At 49.6% G+C, this 17537-nt stretch overlaps 8 protein-coding genes across 8 annotated transcripts; 5 read left to right on the forward strand and 3 right to left on the reverse strand.

The window, feature by feature from the left end:
- Positions 1 to 486: 486 nt before the first annotated feature.
- On the forward strand, positions 487 to 1714 carry M438DRAFT_333818 (uncharacterized protein; the record flags this gene model as incomplete). Its single annotated transcript, XM_029903653.1, has 3 exons — positions 487 to 1099; positions 1154 to 1505; positions 1612 to 1714. The coding sequence occupies 3 exons, from the start codon at positions 487 to 489 to the stop codon at positions 1712 to 1714; spliced, it is 1068 nt and encodes a 355-aa protein (XP_029762062.1).
- Positions 1715 to 3163: 1449 nt separating this feature from the next.
- Positions 3164 to 4361, forward strand: M438DRAFT_364057 (uncharacterized protein; the record flags this gene model as incomplete). Its single annotated transcript, XM_029907697.1, has 1 exon — positions 3164 to 4361. The coding sequence occupies one exon, from the start codon at positions 3164 to 3166 to the stop codon at positions 4133 to 4135; it is 972 nt and encodes a 323-aa protein (XP_029762063.1). The 3' UTR covers positions 4136 to 4361.
- Positions 4362 to 4771: 410 nt separating this feature from the next.
- On the forward strand, positions 4772 to 6205 carry M438DRAFT_404450 (uncharacterized protein). Its single transcript, XM_029909726.1, has 3 exons — positions 4772 to 4922; positions 4973 to 5888; positions 5946 to 6205. The coding sequence occupies exons 1-2, from the start codon at positions 4876 to 4878 to the stop codon at positions 5796 to 5798; spliced, it is 873 nt and encodes a 290-aa protein (XP_029762064.1). The 5' UTR covers positions 4772 to 4875; the 3' UTR covers positions 5799 to 5888; positions 5946 to 6205.
- Positions 6206 to 7108: 903 nt separating this feature from the next.
- M438DRAFT_270928 (uncharacterized protein) lies at positions 7109 to 8290 on the forward strand (the record flags this gene model as incomplete). The annotated part of the gene is made up of 1 exon (XM_029900440.1): positions 7109 to 8290. One exon carries the CDS (start codon positions 7109 to 7111, stop codon positions 8288 to 8290), a length of 1182 nt encoding a protein of 393 aa, XP_029762065.1.
- Positions 8291 to 9587: 1297 nt separating this feature from the next.
- Positions 9588 to 10757, reverse strand: M438DRAFT_315910 (uncharacterized protein; the record flags this gene model as incomplete). The annotated part of the gene is made up of 2 exons (XM_029902669.1): positions 9588 to 10555; positions 10626 to 10757. 2 exons carry the CDS (start codon positions 10755 to 10757, stop codon positions 9650 to 9652), a joined length of 1038 nt encoding a protein of 345 aa, XP_029762066.1. The 3' UTR covers positions 9588 to 9649.
- A 1223-nt stretch (positions 10758 to 11980) lies between these two features.
- Positions 11981 to 13118, reverse strand: M438DRAFT_315913 (uncharacterized protein; the record flags this gene model as incomplete). Its single annotated transcript, XM_029902670.1, has 2 exons — positions 11981 to 12767; positions 12816 to 13118. The coding sequence occupies 2 exons, from the start codon at positions 13116 to 13118 to the stop codon at positions 12033 to 12035; spliced, it is 1038 nt and encodes a 345-aa protein (XP_029762067.1). The 3' UTR covers positions 11981 to 12032.
- Positions 13119 to 13408: 290 nt separating this feature from the next.
- Positions 13409 to 15067, reverse strand: M438DRAFT_270701 (spermine/spermidine synthase; the record flags this gene model as incomplete). The annotated part of the gene is made up of 2 exons (XM_029900413.1): positions 13409 to 14126; positions 14178 to 15067. 2 exons carry the CDS (start codon positions 15065 to 15067, stop codon positions 13409 to 13411), a joined length of 1608 nt encoding a protein of 535 aa, XP_029762068.1.
- Positions 15068 to 15370: 303 nt separating this feature from the next.
- On the forward strand, positions 15371 to 17398 carry M438DRAFT_315918 (uncharacterized protein). The gene has a single exon (XM_029902671.1). The coding sequence runs from the start codon at positions 15425 to 15427 to the stop codon at positions 17291 to 17293; it is 1869 nt and encodes a 622-aa protein (XP_029762069.1). The 5' UTR covers positions 15371 to 15424; the 3' UTR covers positions 17294 to 17398.
- Positions 17399 to 17537: the final 139 nt, after the last annotated feature.

A 17537-nucleotide genomic window follows, 5' to 3' on the forward strand; every position in this document is an offset into this window, starting at 1 on the left:
GCTTCTTTTCTTTGGATGGAACGATCGATGGCTCTTGTTTTCTCTTTATATAATTTCACCAGCGCGGCGCATAGAACACGGGTGTAACGAAGGAATAGGTCCGTGTATGACCAGTCTGTATTGCATACTCACCCGAAGAATAAATCTGGCACAGAAGATGCCTTTTCCATATCGATCATCCATTTGCAGTCGACCTTTCTTGGTAGCGCACGTGAAGACGTGAGAGGTTCGCCTAGCTGACATTTCCAAGGTTTGCTTTTGCCGCGTCGTGGTAGTGTGTGTCTCCGCAAAAACGTCATAACCAGGGTGGCCCAGATCGACATGAACCTTACGCAATGGTCGTGGTTTTAAGAGCTCAATGTCTCTTGGTGAGGATGGTCAGAATCCTGTTCCATTTGCAATTGTTCCTATTCAGAAGATAATCCGTACCATCACGTCTCACATTATCTCCTTCAATAACGCTTCATTCTGATATCAATTGCAAACATGGCTGCTACACCAACACCCCCATCACCCAAGAGCAGAACCGAAGCCAACGTCGAGCTCAATGGAAAATCACCCGGGTCTGCAGATAAGGCTTCCGCTGAGACCGGCACCGGAAACAACCCTGCTTTAGCATCAGAGGCAGAGAATCGCAAGGACAGCATACCCGAAGTCGATTTGACAAAGGACACTCCTGCACCTACAACAAGCAACGAAGAGCAAGGCACCAAGCGCACCCACGATGAGTCCACCAGTGCACCAGGAGTCGACGATCCAGAAGTCTATCTCGGTCAACTTCCCGTCACAGACAGCTGCCAAGTCGTCCGCAACAAGATCAACAGACTCATCGAATCCGGTGAGATGAAAGTGGGAGATTTCTGCACTGCGATTGGCGTTAGCAGTAACGCATACTACAACTTTATGCACAAGCATGGTACCATGAAGGGTGCTGAGTGTGCTGCTTATCCTAACGCTGCTGCCTTTTTCCAGAAGAGAGAGGCAGCTGGATTGAAGTTGCCTACTAAGAAGCAGAAGACTGCTAAGGACGATGGCAAGGGTGGTAAGGACGGCAAAGCCGAAGCCGAGAAACTTGATATCGATGACATTGAACTCTATGGTAAGTCGTACGCAGGAATCGAAGCACGACTCTGCTAACGACAATTACGTACAGGCGAGGAAACAGACTCAGTCCCTGTGTATGATACCTGCGATGACATTCGCCGTCAAATCACAGCATATCTGAAGAAGCCTGGTGTCACCCAAGCACAATTCGGCCGTGACTTGCTCAAACAGTTCCACACCGACAGAGCTCCCAAGGGAATCAGCGGCTCTCAAATGCAGGCATTCAGAGGCAAAAAAGGCCCTGATGCCGGTAACACGAGCTCTGTCTTTTATGGCGCATATGTCTTCTTCGAGAAGATGCGTATCAAGCAGAACAAGCCAAAGAGTGAGAAGAGAAAGGAGATGGAGGAAGTCTGGGGTCCTGGCGGCTTCGACATTGAGCATAATTCCGCCACCACAAGGTTAGTACTGTCCCTTTTTCTTTCATTTTCCTTTCTCTGCTTTCAATTTCCCCTGCCCTTTGTTTCCTATGCCTGTTTGATCTCATCTTACACCTCCACTACAAAGGATTCTCTGCGAAATGGGCGACATTGTCACGAAAGACAAATTCGGAAAAATGCACTCCTACAAGCCTTATGAGATGGCTGCACAAGCACGCCTGGACGATTAAGAAAGAGCTGTGTTGACTGTTATGCTTGCTCCCATCCAGGATCACCTGTGTCGAAGGATCTAGTGTCTGGAAGGACAAGTACGGCAAATTCAAGGTCATGACGGATGGCAAGGTGGTCGTCTAGGATCTCTCCTCTGGTTTCTATCTGGACCTCACTGGATACCGGCACTTCGTCTTGTCTCTGATATAAACTTTCCACCGACTTGAAGAGGAAACAGATGTTGATATTCCTGGCGTGACAGAATCAGCGTACCAGCGGACGCTGGCGTCGGCAAAACCAGACTCGGCAAATGGGCAGTCCGATACAGCAACGGCACGACACGAATTGTTTAGCCACTTCCCAGCATCACATCTTCCATCGCTCCTTCCTTTGCGCCTTTGATGCCGAGTACTCTGCTGAACAATGGTGCAAATCATAGCATCATCTGTCGAGCTGGCTCAAAACTCGCAATCGACAAGTTTGGAAGACGATTCGGGCTTCGTCAGTAGTCATCTAATGGGACTGGTCTGTGTCAAATTGTGTCTTTCTGCTCTCACCACCCACCTTATTTTACTGGTTTTGTCTATCGCGAATCATCCGACTAATAAGAGCGAAGGAGAGGCAACGATATCATTTGCTCAGCAAACCACTTTCCATTCAAGGATGAATACGGACGCATCGGCATGACCGACGGATACGGAGACATCCTTTGGGTCCGCGTTCCCATTGAGGGCATCGACTTTTGAATGGACTTCTTTCTTAGGACATCCGATCGCCTCTATGTCTTGTCGTCTTCTTGCTCTCGTCTGCTTTTGTTGATTCGGTCAAAGTCAAGAAGTTTGACGCTAATGAATGATCAGTGTCTTTTGCAGAGCCGATGAGAGACCGACCATTGACAAGTATGGCAAGTTGGATATTATTGAGACGGGACGAAATGGTAAATTTGGTAGGAAGATGGCCCATTGATCTCTGGATTTGTTCTTTTTTCTTTGTGTTACGATCATGATGATGGAAAATGGATTAATGCGACGGTAATGTTAGTAGGTAGGCTGATGAATCTATGATGTCTTAACAAGGTCTTGAATTACATAGCACTTGAGCTAAAAGTGAAGGTACGTCTGCGGACCAAGTGTCTCATTCGCTTGTAAGTGGCTCAACAGTGATTAGACTCACTCCAGTCTGTCTTTGTCTATGTATGCTGCTTTTACAGAATGTCTGTTGAGTAAACATTTCAGTTGATGGTCAACTTTTTGTATCGCGCTTCTCTCCAACATCGCTTCACTGTTACTGCTATTGCTTTATTTCCTCCTACACCGCAAGTCGTGAGCGCATTATCACCATCGCCATGACGAACTCATCCACTATTGCACAGCCGTCAAAAGACACCTTAAGGTCCGCAGAAGCAAAACCAATATTCGACCGTCCTAGACTGATCCGATAATCTTCTCAGACTTCTCTACGGTACAACAATGGTCACCGTCGAGGTCGGTCCTCCGAAGGAGATCTTCGTGGTCCATGAGAAGTTTTTTTGTCAGAAGTCACAGTATTTTGCGAAGGCCATGTCTGGATCATTCCTGGAGAGCGTCAAGCGATTTGTCCAACTTCCTGATGTCTCGCCTACTCTGTTTAGGATATTCATCAATTGGCTGTACTATGGCAAACTCTGTTATGCTGGGGAGGACGACGAGAAAACCGGAATGAATCTCCAAAACCTGGTGATCCAGCCGGAAGAGATTGGACTGATACCGACTCGCTCCTCCAACTCAATACGCAAATCCAAAGTGGAAGATGACGAAAATGGCACAAAATGTGTTACCAAGAGCCCCAATAGCTCGACGGAGTTCGCACCCTCGACCAACGACAAAGCCGATCGTGTGCCTGGAAAGACTCATTCCAACGAGCCTCAGAACTGCTTACTGGACGGAGATGATCCTTCAACCTGGCCTCTTGATGCACTAGCTAAGCTTTATATCTTTGCCGACAGATTCGATAGCCATGAACTCAGAGTGCACACCGTCAACGCTCTGTGTGATGCATTGGCAAACAAAAGAGAGGGTCATCGAGGCATGAGCAACTGGCTAGTTCGCTACATTTGCCTGAACACAACCGCCCAATCCATGCTTCGAAGACTTGCAATCCACAGAATCGTTTACAACGTCAGCTTCGATCCCGATACCGCAAAATCGTTTCTCTGGGAAGAATTGCCCAGCGATTTCCTTGCTGCTGTGGTAATCGCAATGGGTAGAAGATTGCCGGTACGCCAATGTTCCACCTGTCATCGCAGAGCATTGGTTGAAGGTGGAATAATAGAGGTGGATATCGATGATGTGTGCAAGGAGGCAGATTGCCCACCTTACGAGTCGGATGCTTGTTTCTATCACGAGCATGCCAATGACCAAGAGAAGGAGACTTGTTGTGCCCGTCGCACGGCCACCAAGTAGGATCAAATCGATGAAACAGTCTCACAGACACTAACCTCCCTCGACTACACCCTACATTCATGTCTTCTCGGGGACAGGACTGTCGAGAGTAAGCTGTATGCTTGGTGGAGGTCAGAGCTTGCATCTTGGAAACGTCCACGAAGACACGCTCAAACGTCACAAATATTGTGCACTTCTACGGCGCTGGAAGAGATGATGAAGGTGACAGATACTAGTACACGGAGAGGCAGAGAAATTAAAGAGATGTAACAAGGACAGTGCGTTCAAGTGCGAGGAGTTCAGAAGCATCAGCGAAGGATTTCGAGGATATTCAGTGTAAGGAGGTCGGGAATCTCTCTTCCTCGCGATATGAGACTACTGGAACATCAATACATATTCCTCTATACTCTTCACGTCCGTGCGGCTCACTCTTGGTTGTTTGGTTCATGTCTTCAAACTTCACTTAGACGTAATCGAATAGTGAGCTTTGTTCGCAAAATTCACTTTGAGCTCGATCGCCCGAGTTTCGACTGCTTCATTACTATCCATCACTTGAAGTTAGCTTCTCACACCATACTGAATGACCGTCTCTCAACGGCGGATTCAAATCATCTACCTCTATTCGTTCTTTCCACTAGGCTTTTCAGCCTCGTTCACCTTCTCCTCCACCTCAATCACCAGGATCATCTGGCGATCATCTACCGCCTTGATCTGCGCATCACCATTACTAGATTCCACACATTCTTCCCTCGCAGAAAGACATGGCGCCCTCAACTGCTGTCAAACCGAAGTCTCTTGACAAGATAAAGTCAGTAGTCTGCCAAACCCATGATGATCCTTTGGCTCACGTTTTGTTAGACTGTTGTGTAACACACGAATGGCTACTATCATCGTCGGCTCTCAGAAGAAAAAGTTCGGGGTTCACCAAGCCTTGATCTGCGACCGGTCTCAATACTTCAACAAAGCATTCACTGGATCGTTCCAAGAGGCCGAGACTGGTATCGTCGAATTGAAGGACGTCTCGCCAGTCCTCTTCCAAATCTTCGTTGGCTGGCTCTACTACGACAAGCTCATCTACACAGTCTTAGATGAAGGCTCAAGCGTTGCTGAAGATTTTGAAAATCTAGAGACTTCGATCGAAATCGACCTCGATGGTCCAGATGTTGTTGATCAAGATCCATCTACTTGGCCGTATCATGTGATCATCGAGCTATACATGTTCGCTGATCGTTTCGACATTGAGGCACTCAGGATCGATACACTTGATGTCTTCATCGATTCTACATTGGCAAACCAACGGATCATGCTCATCAGCAACGCCGTATACATCTGGGCACATACCCATGTATCTTCACCGCTCAGCAAATTCTTGGTGCACGAGCTGGCATACCAGTCGGCATACGAAAAAGGCGCAACTTGGTGGCACTGGCTGCCAAAGGAGATGCTGATCGAAGTCTTGACGACTTTGGGACGCAGAGTACCTACAAATCTTTGTAAAGCTTGTTACAAGAAGGGACTGACGGAAAACGGAGTCAAAGATCTCAAGGCACATGGCATGTGCGGATCTCAAGATATCGCGCCTTATAGGTTAGACCGGTGCTTCTACCATGAGCACACCAGCGAAGAAGAACGTAAAACGTGCCTCAACCGTCGCGAAAAGATGGTCAAGGAAGCAAGTGATTGATTCCATACATCAACGGCAGATCGATAAATCGTGGAGGACAGCCTGGCTCTGATGAAGAATGGAAACAAGTGATGGCAACTAACGAACCAGGTAAGCTCCACAGACACGAGCTACTGGTATCAAAACACTGACAGTCTGAAATTGTAGCACTTCTTTCTGCTTGTCACCGCGACACACGTTTTCTTCCAGCTTTCAGATCTGAAGGCATTCGGAAGAGGGAATCTCTAAAAACGGATGGAAGGAGAAATTCAAGCAGATTCAAGGACGAGAATGATATGAGAGGAGAAGGAACACGGCAGAAGAGAGGTCGATGCAGTTTCTTTCGTCCGAGATGGTTCTATATCACGAGAAAGTAGCATCAGACCGACAGCGATAGTATTCAGAACGAATGGAAAACAAATTCAACCCACACTTTTAATCTCCACAAGCGTTTGTATAGCGATCAAACTAACGCTGTTCTTCACGTACGCGAGCACTGTGCTGAGGTTCGGCTGAAGACAGTGAAAACGGCGACACCTACAGCAAAAACGGCTATTCTGCAATGCCGAAGAAGGTTCGTTTTTCGAAAAGTCGCGAGCTGAAGGACGTTGTCGGCACTGCAGGGCAAGAGCGATCACGAAACAGCCACGTGCTTGCCGGCGGGAAGGCTGTTGAAAAGGTTCGGGTGCTTGCATGTATCGATAAGATACAAAAATGTAGAAACATTCAAGAGCTGGTCGTGTTCCCGGCAAAGAGGTTGGGTTTAATTGTATCGCATGTCGTGTTCTTGCGCGATGCGACAGCACTATTCATCGTTGGTTGTAGTTTTGGCTAGCCACGTGCACAAATGACGGAACAAGGTAACATGTATCAGGCTGATCGCTATGAAGGCAATAGAGACTAATTTGCCAGTGTTTCACCTGTTTGCCTGACACGCTGACAGGATGGAGATTGGCTGCAATTCATGTCGGACTCACGATGGCTGGGCCAGGGCTTGTCGATCCTTGACCAAGTTTCTCCATGTCTTTGTCGCACCAGGGGCCTCGGAGTGGGACGTCTTGCGCGGCAGCTGCTCCTTGGACTCTTGGACTCCTCATCTTTGGAGGCTATCCCAGTCTTCTTCCTTGTCGTTTGTTTCTCGACTTTCCCAATTCCCATTGTCGTCCCCTCTCCGGATCCCCTCAGCATCTCGCCCGGCCGGCAGATTTACGCCTTCTTCGCGCCACTTCAGCTTGGCAGATGCCCGTATCGCGACACTTACAAGCTGGTAGCGCTGCGTCTATTCTTCGTATCCCCTCAACGCCGTCGTCGCCGACATAAACAACACCACAATGGTTGCGCCGCGATTGCCGCCGCTCTATGTGCTTATCGGGCTGAGTGTGCTCACTCTGATCATCTACTTCAGAAGCAGCGTCGGTTCAAGCATCCCTTCCTTCTCCATCAGCCATCAAAGCCCCGCCAATTCAACCTTGGGCTTCGGCGGTCTGTTTGTTGTCTCTGGTCCCGGAAGTCCACGCCGCAACAACCTGATCCAATCCGCGAACGTCAGCGAGTTGCACTTTACCATCCCGACACTGCCAACATGGTCTGAAGAGCAGATTCTCGCCTTCCGAGGCAAGGACGACAAATCCACCATCACAAACGGTTCCGTCCGCGCGTGGTTGAGCCACAACCTCGTACTCAATGAGTTCCTCAAGTCCGGTCTCGAGACCGCCTTGATCTTGGAAGACGATGTCGATTGGGACATCCGCCTGCGAACACAACAAGTCCCGCTCGCTGCCACTGCCGCCCGCGCATTGCTGCCTCCGGCTGGTGACGAGTACTACTGGGGACACCCCGACGACTGGGAACTCTTCTACGTCGGACACTGTGGAGACTACTTCACAACCCTGGACGAGCCCGTCGGTGTCGGTGTGGTTCACCCTAACAATCTGACTGACCTCCCTCACGTTGTCTACCCCGACCAGACTCTGCCTCGCCGAACCGATCTCCACCCCTTTACCTCCTCCCTTATGACCGCTTTCGATGTGCCCGAGAAGTCCCGCATCGTCCACAAATCTGTCTCGCCACTTTGCACCTTCGGATATGCCGTCACTCGTGCTTCGGCTAGACGCCTGGTTGAAGAGTATGCTCCCGTAACTGGCGACCGCGGCACCATCGACCACGCCTATGATGTTGCCATCTTGACCGCCTGCCGCGACAAGGGCCTCCGCTGTTACACTGTCAACCCGGAACTCTTGCACCATATGGAGGGCGAGAGTCTGATTAGTAATCTGGACAACAAGAAATGGCGCCCACCTGTCGACAAGGCCGGTCTTAAGCAGACCTACTGGAGAGGCGAGACAAGCAACATTGGCTGTGGTTTCTGGAGCAGAGACTTTAGCTGGAACGGAGACAAGGACAAACTCAACACCTTGAGAGAAGATGTTGGCCGCAAAGGTCAATGCCTGAAGAAGGGTCGCTTGCCCAATGGCGACCGACTCGATGAGAGCAAGCTGCAGGACAGCAGATAATCTCTTTGACTGGCATTTTTTACTTCTCGATGCTCAGCGTTTAGCGACTGAAACGAGCGATACCCGTGAACGACTAAGATCACATTTCAACACACATGAAGGCGTTTATGGCTGGCTTCAAACTGCACCACAGATGGAGAACTGGTGTTCTCTCATTCTTCTTTTCTTTCCTCTTCATGGCTTATGGCTTTGTGGTTTCTCTTCTACCCTTTTCCCTTGCTTTCACACCCTTCTGTCGAATCTCTGTACTTAACAACCCCTCTTGCCGTCGGCTTTCTCATTCATCAGGTTTTTATAGACTGGCGCGGAATAAGTGCCTTTGCTTTTTCACTGTACGGTCTGAGAGTCTTCTTTCACCCCTCAAAAGAGTTGTGTACCACAAGATGGTTCCAATGACGAGGACAAAAATGCATCACGATAATGTAATAAGAAGGTTTCTCTACACACTCACTATCAGATACCGTTTTCACATTCACATTTGCGAACAACAAGTGACGACTTCTGAGTCAACTCTCACGTCCTCCCCTTGGCTATATAAACCTCTCCTACGTCGTCTCTGGTTCTTCTCTTCTATCAACCAAGCGCTGCGAGGTTTCCTATGCCTGTTGGCTGGGCTCCGCGCGCTCGATACTCCTCGAGTCCGCTCGATCGTCCGACGATGCAAGGCAACACGATAGACGCACCGGGTTCTCGTCGATCGTAGTTGACTGCGAGATCGCAGCTTCACGGCACTGCTGGCTCGAAACCTCGTGCGTCGACGCAACTATTAGCAACGTGGCTGCTCGGGAGCGGTGTATAGTCGATCGCCCGTGGTTATAGGAGATGATTCTCAACTGATTACGTTATCTAATTCCGGCTTTCGCGTACGCAGGTGGCATCTCAGCCTCAGGAGTGGGTGTAGAATGGGCCTGTCAAAATGCAAGACGTTTTATGCTGTTGGAGTAGTGTCCGAAGAGAGATCATGAACGCACGCATCTCAATGTCCAGTGTCTAGCTGTGAAGCGGTATTGACGAGATGCAGAATACTTTTTGCAGTTGAATTGATGTTTCGAGGAGATACTGTAGGGTTGGTCATGCTTCGATAACCCTGCTTTCGTATCAGCGTCTAACCCCTGACCTGGATCTCACTAGCGTGGTTACTAGATGGGCTTGTCAAAATGCACAATCTTTTTGCAGAGAATCGGATTGTCCATTGAGAGCCTCTGACTGTTCGAGCTCTCTTTGGACAACTATCTGAAGACGAAAAACATCCTGCATTTTTACAGATATGTGGAAAGCCGCACTGTCAAGTCGAGATGTTGTCTAAAAAGGGTATCATTGTCTATCCTATCTATGGATGCATCTGCATTCATTTGACGTCTACCAGAAGAAATCACCATACTCGCCAATAACCTCGTCATCAGCATTCCACTCTCCATGCAAAGCAGTCAAACCATCGAAATGCTGTGCAATCTCAAGCCCTCTCAATCTCTGCGTCTCTACCTCTCTCCAGGTCATCTCTCCCTCTTTTGTCTTTTTCTCGTTGTCGAACATGCTCTCGGATCGCAATTGTCCCATTACTTGCGCGACCAAGTTTTCTGGGCTAGACATGTATGGTTTCTCGCCCTCGGGGGTGGGTGTATCCGACACTGCAGGAACGGCGGGCTGGTTTGCAGGTCTTTCGGGCAGGAGATCAGATCGTCTGAGCACGACTTCCGGCGCTATCGTCAAACGACCCTTTTTGACCACATATTTGGCCAGACTGGTCGCGTAGATACTCTTGATCTTGTCCTCTCCCTCTGTCTTGCTCTTGCCCTTTCCACTGCTCTTTCCGCCATTTCTCCAGTTTTGAAGAAAGTAGTTTGTGGGTTTCTTGGCTCCACGCTTGACAATGTGACTGACGATGTAGATCCATTTGTCGTCCCAGGAGAGCAATCGTGTCCAGACTTCGAAGCGCTCGAGGGGTTTGATTTCTTTTCTGAATACGCAGCCTACGCCTCCGAGGGCTACGATGTATGTGCCCTTGACTTTCTTCGCTTCTTCGGGGAGACCGGTGAGGTCGCCGCCGTTGAGTCTGGCTAGAGATTTCTTGAGTAGCACGCCTACGAATGCGGCACGGCTGACGTCGAGGTCCATGAAGTAGGTGGAGTTGCTCTTGTGGAAGTTGTAATCGCATTCGCTGATGCTGTTGTGGGAGGTGGTGATGATGGGTTTGAAAAGGTGTTTTTGCTCTATGTGTTTGGGTTGCATGTAGAGATGCCAGATGAGGTTTTTGAAGACGCGGAACTACATGACCACTCAATCAGCTCGACCATCCTTTGAGGAAGTCATAGGAAGGGTGCAAGGCGATACTCACATGCCACACGAATGGCAAACTCTTAACACTCAGCAAAGCAAAGAAGATGGCCAGGATCCTCCATACACCACCAGGGGCAGAAACACCCAAGAACCTCGTCACAGCCTCGCGGAAAGCAGGAATTGCTGCCATTGCTGCACCGGTGACTCCAATGGCCAATGTGCCACCGAGGACAGGCATACGCTGTGCTGCCGACATGGTGTGTTGACTTGACAAGAGTAGGGAAGTCACAACTCGCTCAGGAAATATTTGGTCGATCTGGTCCGGAGATGCCGAGGTTCGGCGTTTCTAGTCTGAATGCTCCGTCATGCGAGCGTTTGAGTCAGCCTTCCTTTCCTTCGCCGTGCTTTTCTCCGAACAGACATGGCATTTGCTCCTCGTCTGATTCTCGAGACAGCGCGACGTAGCATCCCCCTTCTACTACCTTAATTAGTAGGAGACGGAGAGCCTTCCATCCACTCACCATCACCCCTCAAGGCTCTTGGGCGACCGCAAGATCCAGCCACAATCCACCCCCGCTGCCATCGCAGAGTCATATTCTACTCAGCCACCGCAACCTCATCGTAAACTCTTTGGTTTACCTCTGGCGCTCTGGCCGAGTGGTTAAGGCGTTTGACTCGAACTATCTCGATATCAAATCCATTCGTGGGCGTGTGTTCGAATCACACGGGCGTCGCTATCTTTTGCCCTTTTTGCACTATCTCAGTGGTGCCAGACGTGTCGTTTTGGTCTAGAAAGTGGTTGCAAAGGTATAGGACGGGTGGTGGTGGGAGGGGAGGATTTTTGGTCGAAGCGTTGCGGGCGTTACGGCTACAGAAGTTTTGACGCCGGGGAGTTTCTTTATTCTTTTGGTAGAAGAATGCGGGATCTGTATTGGGAGATTGAATAGGAATGGGAAGCAGGCAGTGCTTCACTGGTCGAAAAGAAACATTGGGGTACAACATCAAAAGAAACTTCGTTGACTTCTCTTTGGCTGCAGAAGTGCAACGAAGTGCAACAAAGTGCTAGGATATGTAGAGTAGACATCGAGACGCAACGACTAGCATACCAATCTCGTACACATATTAAGCATTGGTTCGTTCTTTGGTTGTCTTAGCGAGATTGGAGTCAGAAGCAGAGTCATAGATTATAAATCTTCATTTGCAACATTCAACATTATGCTTCTGGCATGCGAACCAGATACTTGTAAAGTGAATCTACGGCGAGCAGTTACCATGCTAAGCTGCTATATAGAGATTTTAGTTGCCGTGTTCCGTCTTTGAGATTGGTTCTGTGCTCATATAAAAGACTGGATAAGTTTGACAGTATTCTCAGGCACTGGTACTTCATTTAAGCACTCTGATGTTCAGATAAGTGTGCATCTCTATAGCTGGATTCCGTGAATAGAGAGCTGCAGAATCTACAGACCTAGCCAAATAGAGAGGGCTTTACCCTACGACGGTATCCTTCTTCCTCCACAGCTTCAATAAACCTCTTCGGCAGATCGCTGTCGGTCAGTAAAGCACTGGCATCCAAGTACTTGCTCAGGAAGGTCGTCCACAAAGCCTTGTCCGTTTTGTGACCAGAGTCAGGACGAGGGTAATATGGATCGTTCCACCAAAATCCATTGACAAGTCGCTTCAATCCAGCCTGGTCGTGTTCAAACTTCTGGCATTGGTTGAAATCCAGCAGCCAGATAGACACCGACAGACCTGTTTCGACGCCGTGGACAGGGAACATGGGCCCGGTTCGTCGCGAGCTACCGAGCACGAACTCGACATCGTTGGCATCGATGCCGGCTTTCCAGTGCATCAGAGCCAAGGCCTCAGCAATCGCTGTAGTGTACATGGAAATAGGCAGATTGAGTCTCTCCATTTCATCCACGTGCAGAGGGAAATTCCGTAGACTGACGTTTTCAGTAGTAGTCTTACTCCTGTCCACGCCTCTGCGACCGAGATAGATACGAACGAGACAGTTGTTGTTTTCCGGTTTGCTCAAGCAAGTGGATCTCTTGAGGTGCGTCGATTTAGGGATCAGCGAGGCTAGTATGCATTCAGGAATAGGATCGTGGAGCGGAAAGATGCGCTCAGACATCAAGTCGTAGTTGTGGAGGGAGAGATGATCGATATCGTGCGAGCCGGGTAGTCGTATCCAGTCACCGAACTCATCGCCATTCGCGGGTGGACACCTGAAGCGGTACCTCTCTGGAACGCTGACATTGCGAGCCAAGCCATTTGGAGCGTTGCTAAAGGCAGTCTTGACAATGGCGTGTAGTTGTGCATCGCGTCGGAGCTCGTTGATTTTGTTAGCCGAGTTGGGTGTCTTTCTGACCAGATATTCTTCAAATGTATGTATTGTGCCACACTGTCCCTTCCCTATCTGGAGACCAAGGCCATGTGATTCTATGTACGGAGTCGCGGGAAGTGTTGCCGTTGTCGACAACATGCGACAGAGAATAGTCTCTGGATGTGCCGTGCGACATTCTTCCTTTGTGAAGTGATAGAGACTGTTCATGTTGTATGTGGTGTTGGTGTCAAAGATTCTTGAGCCATCTATGGGGTATAAGCGGTCTGACAGCAACTTTATACAGACAAGAACGTTGAAGCAGATTGATGACACGATTGGATGACAGCTGGCTGCGAGTTAGATTCGGAAGCTTCAATCAGTGTCAGTGTGGAGAAGTTGAGGTAGATTGAGCGAGGTTGAACAGGGGTCTCGGGCACGCGATATTCACGCGGGAACAAGCTTCCATGGGTATGAGTAAGCTAAACAGTTGATACATATAGACGTGCGAGGGATATCGATCACCAAAGCTCCCAGACGAAGTCAGGAACGACCAGTCTCATAATCTTCCAATGTTTCTTTGCAGACTCAACCTGCTTCTTCTCGAATCCGCCGAGGTTGTCTACAGTCAACGTCTGAACAGCATAATCCTGCATCTCTTCTTCGGTAGGGAACTTCAACTCAAGCTTGTCCTTGGGTGCAAGATAGTGTCTGCGCAATACTGCGCCTAGGAAGTCGGCCTCGACAGGTGCGCGGAACTTGAGCTCGCCAACAGCAGAATTCTTGCAGAAGACGACCATATTGAGAAAGTCAGTATCTCCTCTCTCGGAAGACGGCTCTGAGTCGCGGAACATGCGACATTGACGGTCGAAGGCCAGGTTGATGGTGTTGACAATTTGTTTCGTGGAAGAATCGTCGAGGTCACCAGCATAGTTGACAGCGACGACACCATCAGGAGTCAACAAAGAACGCAGGTTGCGAAGGAAGTTGTCGGTGAAGAGAGGCAGAGGTTCTGCTCCGCCAGTGAATACGTCATGGAGGATGTAGTCGTACTGCTTGACAGCATTATGAGAGGCATTCTGAACCCAAGACACAGCGTCCTCCAACACGGCGGTGTGGTTTTCGGGCAAGTCGAAGTATCTCGTGGCGTATTCGTGGACCTTGGGGTCGAGCTCCACGACGGTCGAATCGATGCCATGGGCGATGAAAGCCTTGGGTGCAGTTCCAATGCCCAGTCCTCTGTAGGAATGTTAGCCGCCGAAGCCAAGAGTCGTTGTATAGTCGACTTACACTACAAGCGCGCTCTTCTCACCGTCCGGAACGTTACTATGAGGTGTCTCGACCAGACGAACGGCTTCGAGGATTTCGAAGACGGAATAGATGGGCTCTGAGGTGGTGATGCCTTGTCTTCTCCTTTCATCGGTGATCAACCATTCTCCACCGAGCAAAGAGTGATCACATCTCAAGACTCGATAGCCAGCATTCAAATTCTCCAGGACCGAGATGTAACCAGTGTTTGACTCGGCACGCTCCAGCAAATTCCATTGACTTGCTTGCAGGGTCGTATTGGCCAAAGCATCGGTGTGGGGAGACATGAAGTGAGGGTTGAACCATGTTGTGTGTATCATGGCAGGAATGGCGAGAAGACTCAGTTTTGATGGCGACAGAATGGTGAACAAAGCGCCAATGATACATTGGAGACTCACTCTGGTGACTGTGGCAGAGTATGCAAAGAGTTGGGAGATCAGAAAAGCAGATTTCGATCTTACCAGAACAAAGAAACCGTATGTAGAGAGACCAAGTATCGTAGAGCCCATCGAGGCATGCAGGTATTGATCAATCTTGGCATCTAGGAGAACACGGGCTGCAGAATAGGTGCTCAACAGCAGTAGCGGGTAGTAAGTCAGACCCTCGGTGATAATAGGACCGACATCAACACCAAGCTCGGTGCTGTACTTGAACAAGAAGGTTTGAATGAGTGGAATGCTGGAGGCCAAGATGGGAATATAATATTCAACTTGAGCGGGCATGAAGCGTGAGAAGATGCTACTGCGCGTGAGAGCCAAGAGCACAATTATTGCGGTGATCTCATGGTGAAAGACAGATGAGGGTATTGAACCGTATACAGGAGCCAGTGTAAGTTGCGATAAGGGCGAGTAGATGGCAGCCAGCTCCAACATGCACAGGGCCCACAAGACACGAGTGACGGGATCGGACTCGGAGCCTTTGGCCGACGACGTAGGCGATGAGGTTTGTTTGGGCGCCATGATCCAGATGAGATATGTACAGATGGACGAAAATCAGAGAACAGAGATGGAGACCAGCTCCAGATGTTTGAATGGTCCTGACTGGTTTCAAGAGTCGCGATGCGTGTAGGATAGATGAAGCTCGAGTCATGGATTTGGCGAGGGATGCACGGCCAATTTAAACTTTGCCCCGACAACGTCGTTTGTTTGCAAAGCACAACAAGCCTGCAAACCATTCACATTGCCATTTCCAACCAACATTCGTGCTTCAGCAAGCACTAATTCGCCAAAATGCCTCGAAAAGCAGTCTACGGCAAGCCATCGCACCTATATTCCAGCTTTAGCAGTTTCCAAAGTCCTATCAAACAACGAAAAAATGAGCCATCCTCTTTCGAAGTCATTGAGGTTGCCGAAGAGCTCTCGAGGCTGACGGTCCAAACAAAATTCTCGACCAATGACGAGGATGAAAATCCGCCTGTGCGACAAGCTCTTTGTGAGAGAATTGTTAACACTGAGAGGCCCATCAAGCTGGCTAGGCAAAGAACAATCAGCAGCGAATCTGTGACTAGCACGGGATCCATTTCTCCAAGGGAACGAAAAACAAAAAATGGAAAGCCCAAGAAGTCCCAGTCAGAGAAACGTCCAAAGAAACCCATTTGCGACGAGACACAACCTACACCGTCAGCCATGCCGGCCGATTCTGCTGCAGAGGAACCTCAACCTGCAGCAATCCCGTCGCCCTCGGAACCTACCAAACCTACAGAGACTACAGATCCGACACCAACAGAGTCGACAGAGGCTGATCTGGCTGCTCTGGAAATTACCAAGCCTCGCATCTCCAACGTCTTCACCAAACATGCCTCATCCCTATTATCGCTTTCTTCTCAGGACCTGACGTCTTTTTCTTCCTGGTCTGACCAACTTTCATCGCACTTTGCAGTCACCAAGATTGCCGAAGCTTCTTTTGGCGAGGTCTACCGTCTTTCTCTTCTCAAAGCGCATTCCGCCCTGAGCAAGACAGATGAATCAGTACTCAAGATCATCGCTCTTAAGCCTCCGCCGTCAGCAAAGAGAAAGCTGAGCAAGGCAGCCAAAAAGCGAACGGAGATGATGAGCGATCCTGTAGATGTTGCTGCCGAAGTACGCCTGATGCAGCGCATGACATGCACCCCTGGTTTCACAAACTTCCGCGAAATTTGCGTGCTACAAGGCCGCCCTGGGGATGCTTTTGCAACAGCTTGGTCATCTTGGAACGATTCGCAGAAGACCAAGGGCAAGGAGATCAGTGTGTTCCCTGACCCCAGCAAGAAAGCAAGCTACTCTGAAGATCAGCTATGGGCTGTCATCGAAATGCAAGACGCAGGTACCGATCTCGAGAACACCAAGGTCGCCAACGTGTGGCTTGCTTGGGACATATTCTGGGGAGTTGTACTGGCACTAGGCAAGGGAGAGGAAGCTGCCAGATTTGAGCACAGAGATTTGCACATGGGTAACATTTGTGTATCTGGTCTTAACAACGCTGCACACTGCCGCGAGGCAGATTATGTTCCAGCAAGCTCAAACAGAAAACTCGACTTCACTGGCATCGAAACAACTCTCATCGACTACACCATCTCACGAGCGGAAATGGGTGTTTCTGTGAGCGCAGAAGGTGAGGAAGACGTGGCGTACCTCGATCTTGAAAGAGATCTGGCGTTGTTCGAGGGTGACGCCGAGGAGGAATACCAATACGAGATCTATAGGTATATGCGCTCTGCCATGTATCTGGGTGAGCCACTGGGTGATCTCTGGGAGAGGTGGGACGAGGCCGAGGAGTCGGGAAGAACATGGAAGGGGTACCATCCACAGACCAATCTTGTCTGGTTGCATTTTGTCCTGCACAAGCTCGCCGAGCAGATCGAATGGCCCAGCTCGGGTAATCACATTCAGGACAGCCAGGCAGCACAAAGAGCAGAAGAGCTCGAAGCCGCTCTGCTCAAGGTCAACCAGCTACTGGACCCCGAGGAGATGCCACAGACGGGCCTCAGATCTGCCAGCGACCTGGTTGTGCTTGCTCTTGATGAAGGGTGGCTGGACAAGGAAGACGTTCAAGGCAGGGAAACTGCCCCAGCGACAAAAACGACCAAGCGCAAAGCAAAGACCACCCGATCTCAGCGATGACGAAGTGCATGAATTTTGATAGCGTTAGTTGGGCAGCGCGGAGTTTGGGGTCCATTGTAGTGACTTGTACTTTCTTCTGAGATAATAACAAGCGTGTTTCTGCTCACAAATGTCTTCAATCGCGATGCTTATTGAGGCCGAGAGCCGGGTGAAGTCGAGCAGTCGACCAATGATGGGATTTGACTGCCCCCGCGAATGCGACGGGGTGGACGGGCGTGCACGGTGCCAAGTAAGCCACTGACAA

Source organism: Aureobasidium pullulans (assembly GCF_000721785.1).
Source record: "Aureobasidium pullulans EXF-150 unplaced genomic scaffold scaffold_6, whole genome shotgun sequence".
NCBI classification, from domain to species: Eukaryota; Fungi; Ascomycota; class Dothideomycetes; order Dothideales; family Saccotheciaceae; genus Aureobasidium; species Aureobasidium pullulans.

Bases quoted from the DNA above. Each gene is read 5' to 3' on its own strand.
- M438DRAFT_404450 (XM_029909726.1), top strand. From the start codon at position 4,876: ATGGCGCCCTCAACTGCTGTCAAACCGAAGTCTCTTGACAAGATAAA. The intron at 4,923-4,972 runs GTCAGTAGTCTG...ACGTTTTGTTAG, and splicing joins AAGTCTCTTGACAAGATAAA to ACTGTTGTGTAACACACGAA.
- M438DRAFT_315918 (XM_029902671.1), top strand. From the start codon at position 15,425: ATGCCTCGAAAAGCAGTCTACGGCAAGCCATCGCACCTATATTCCAGC.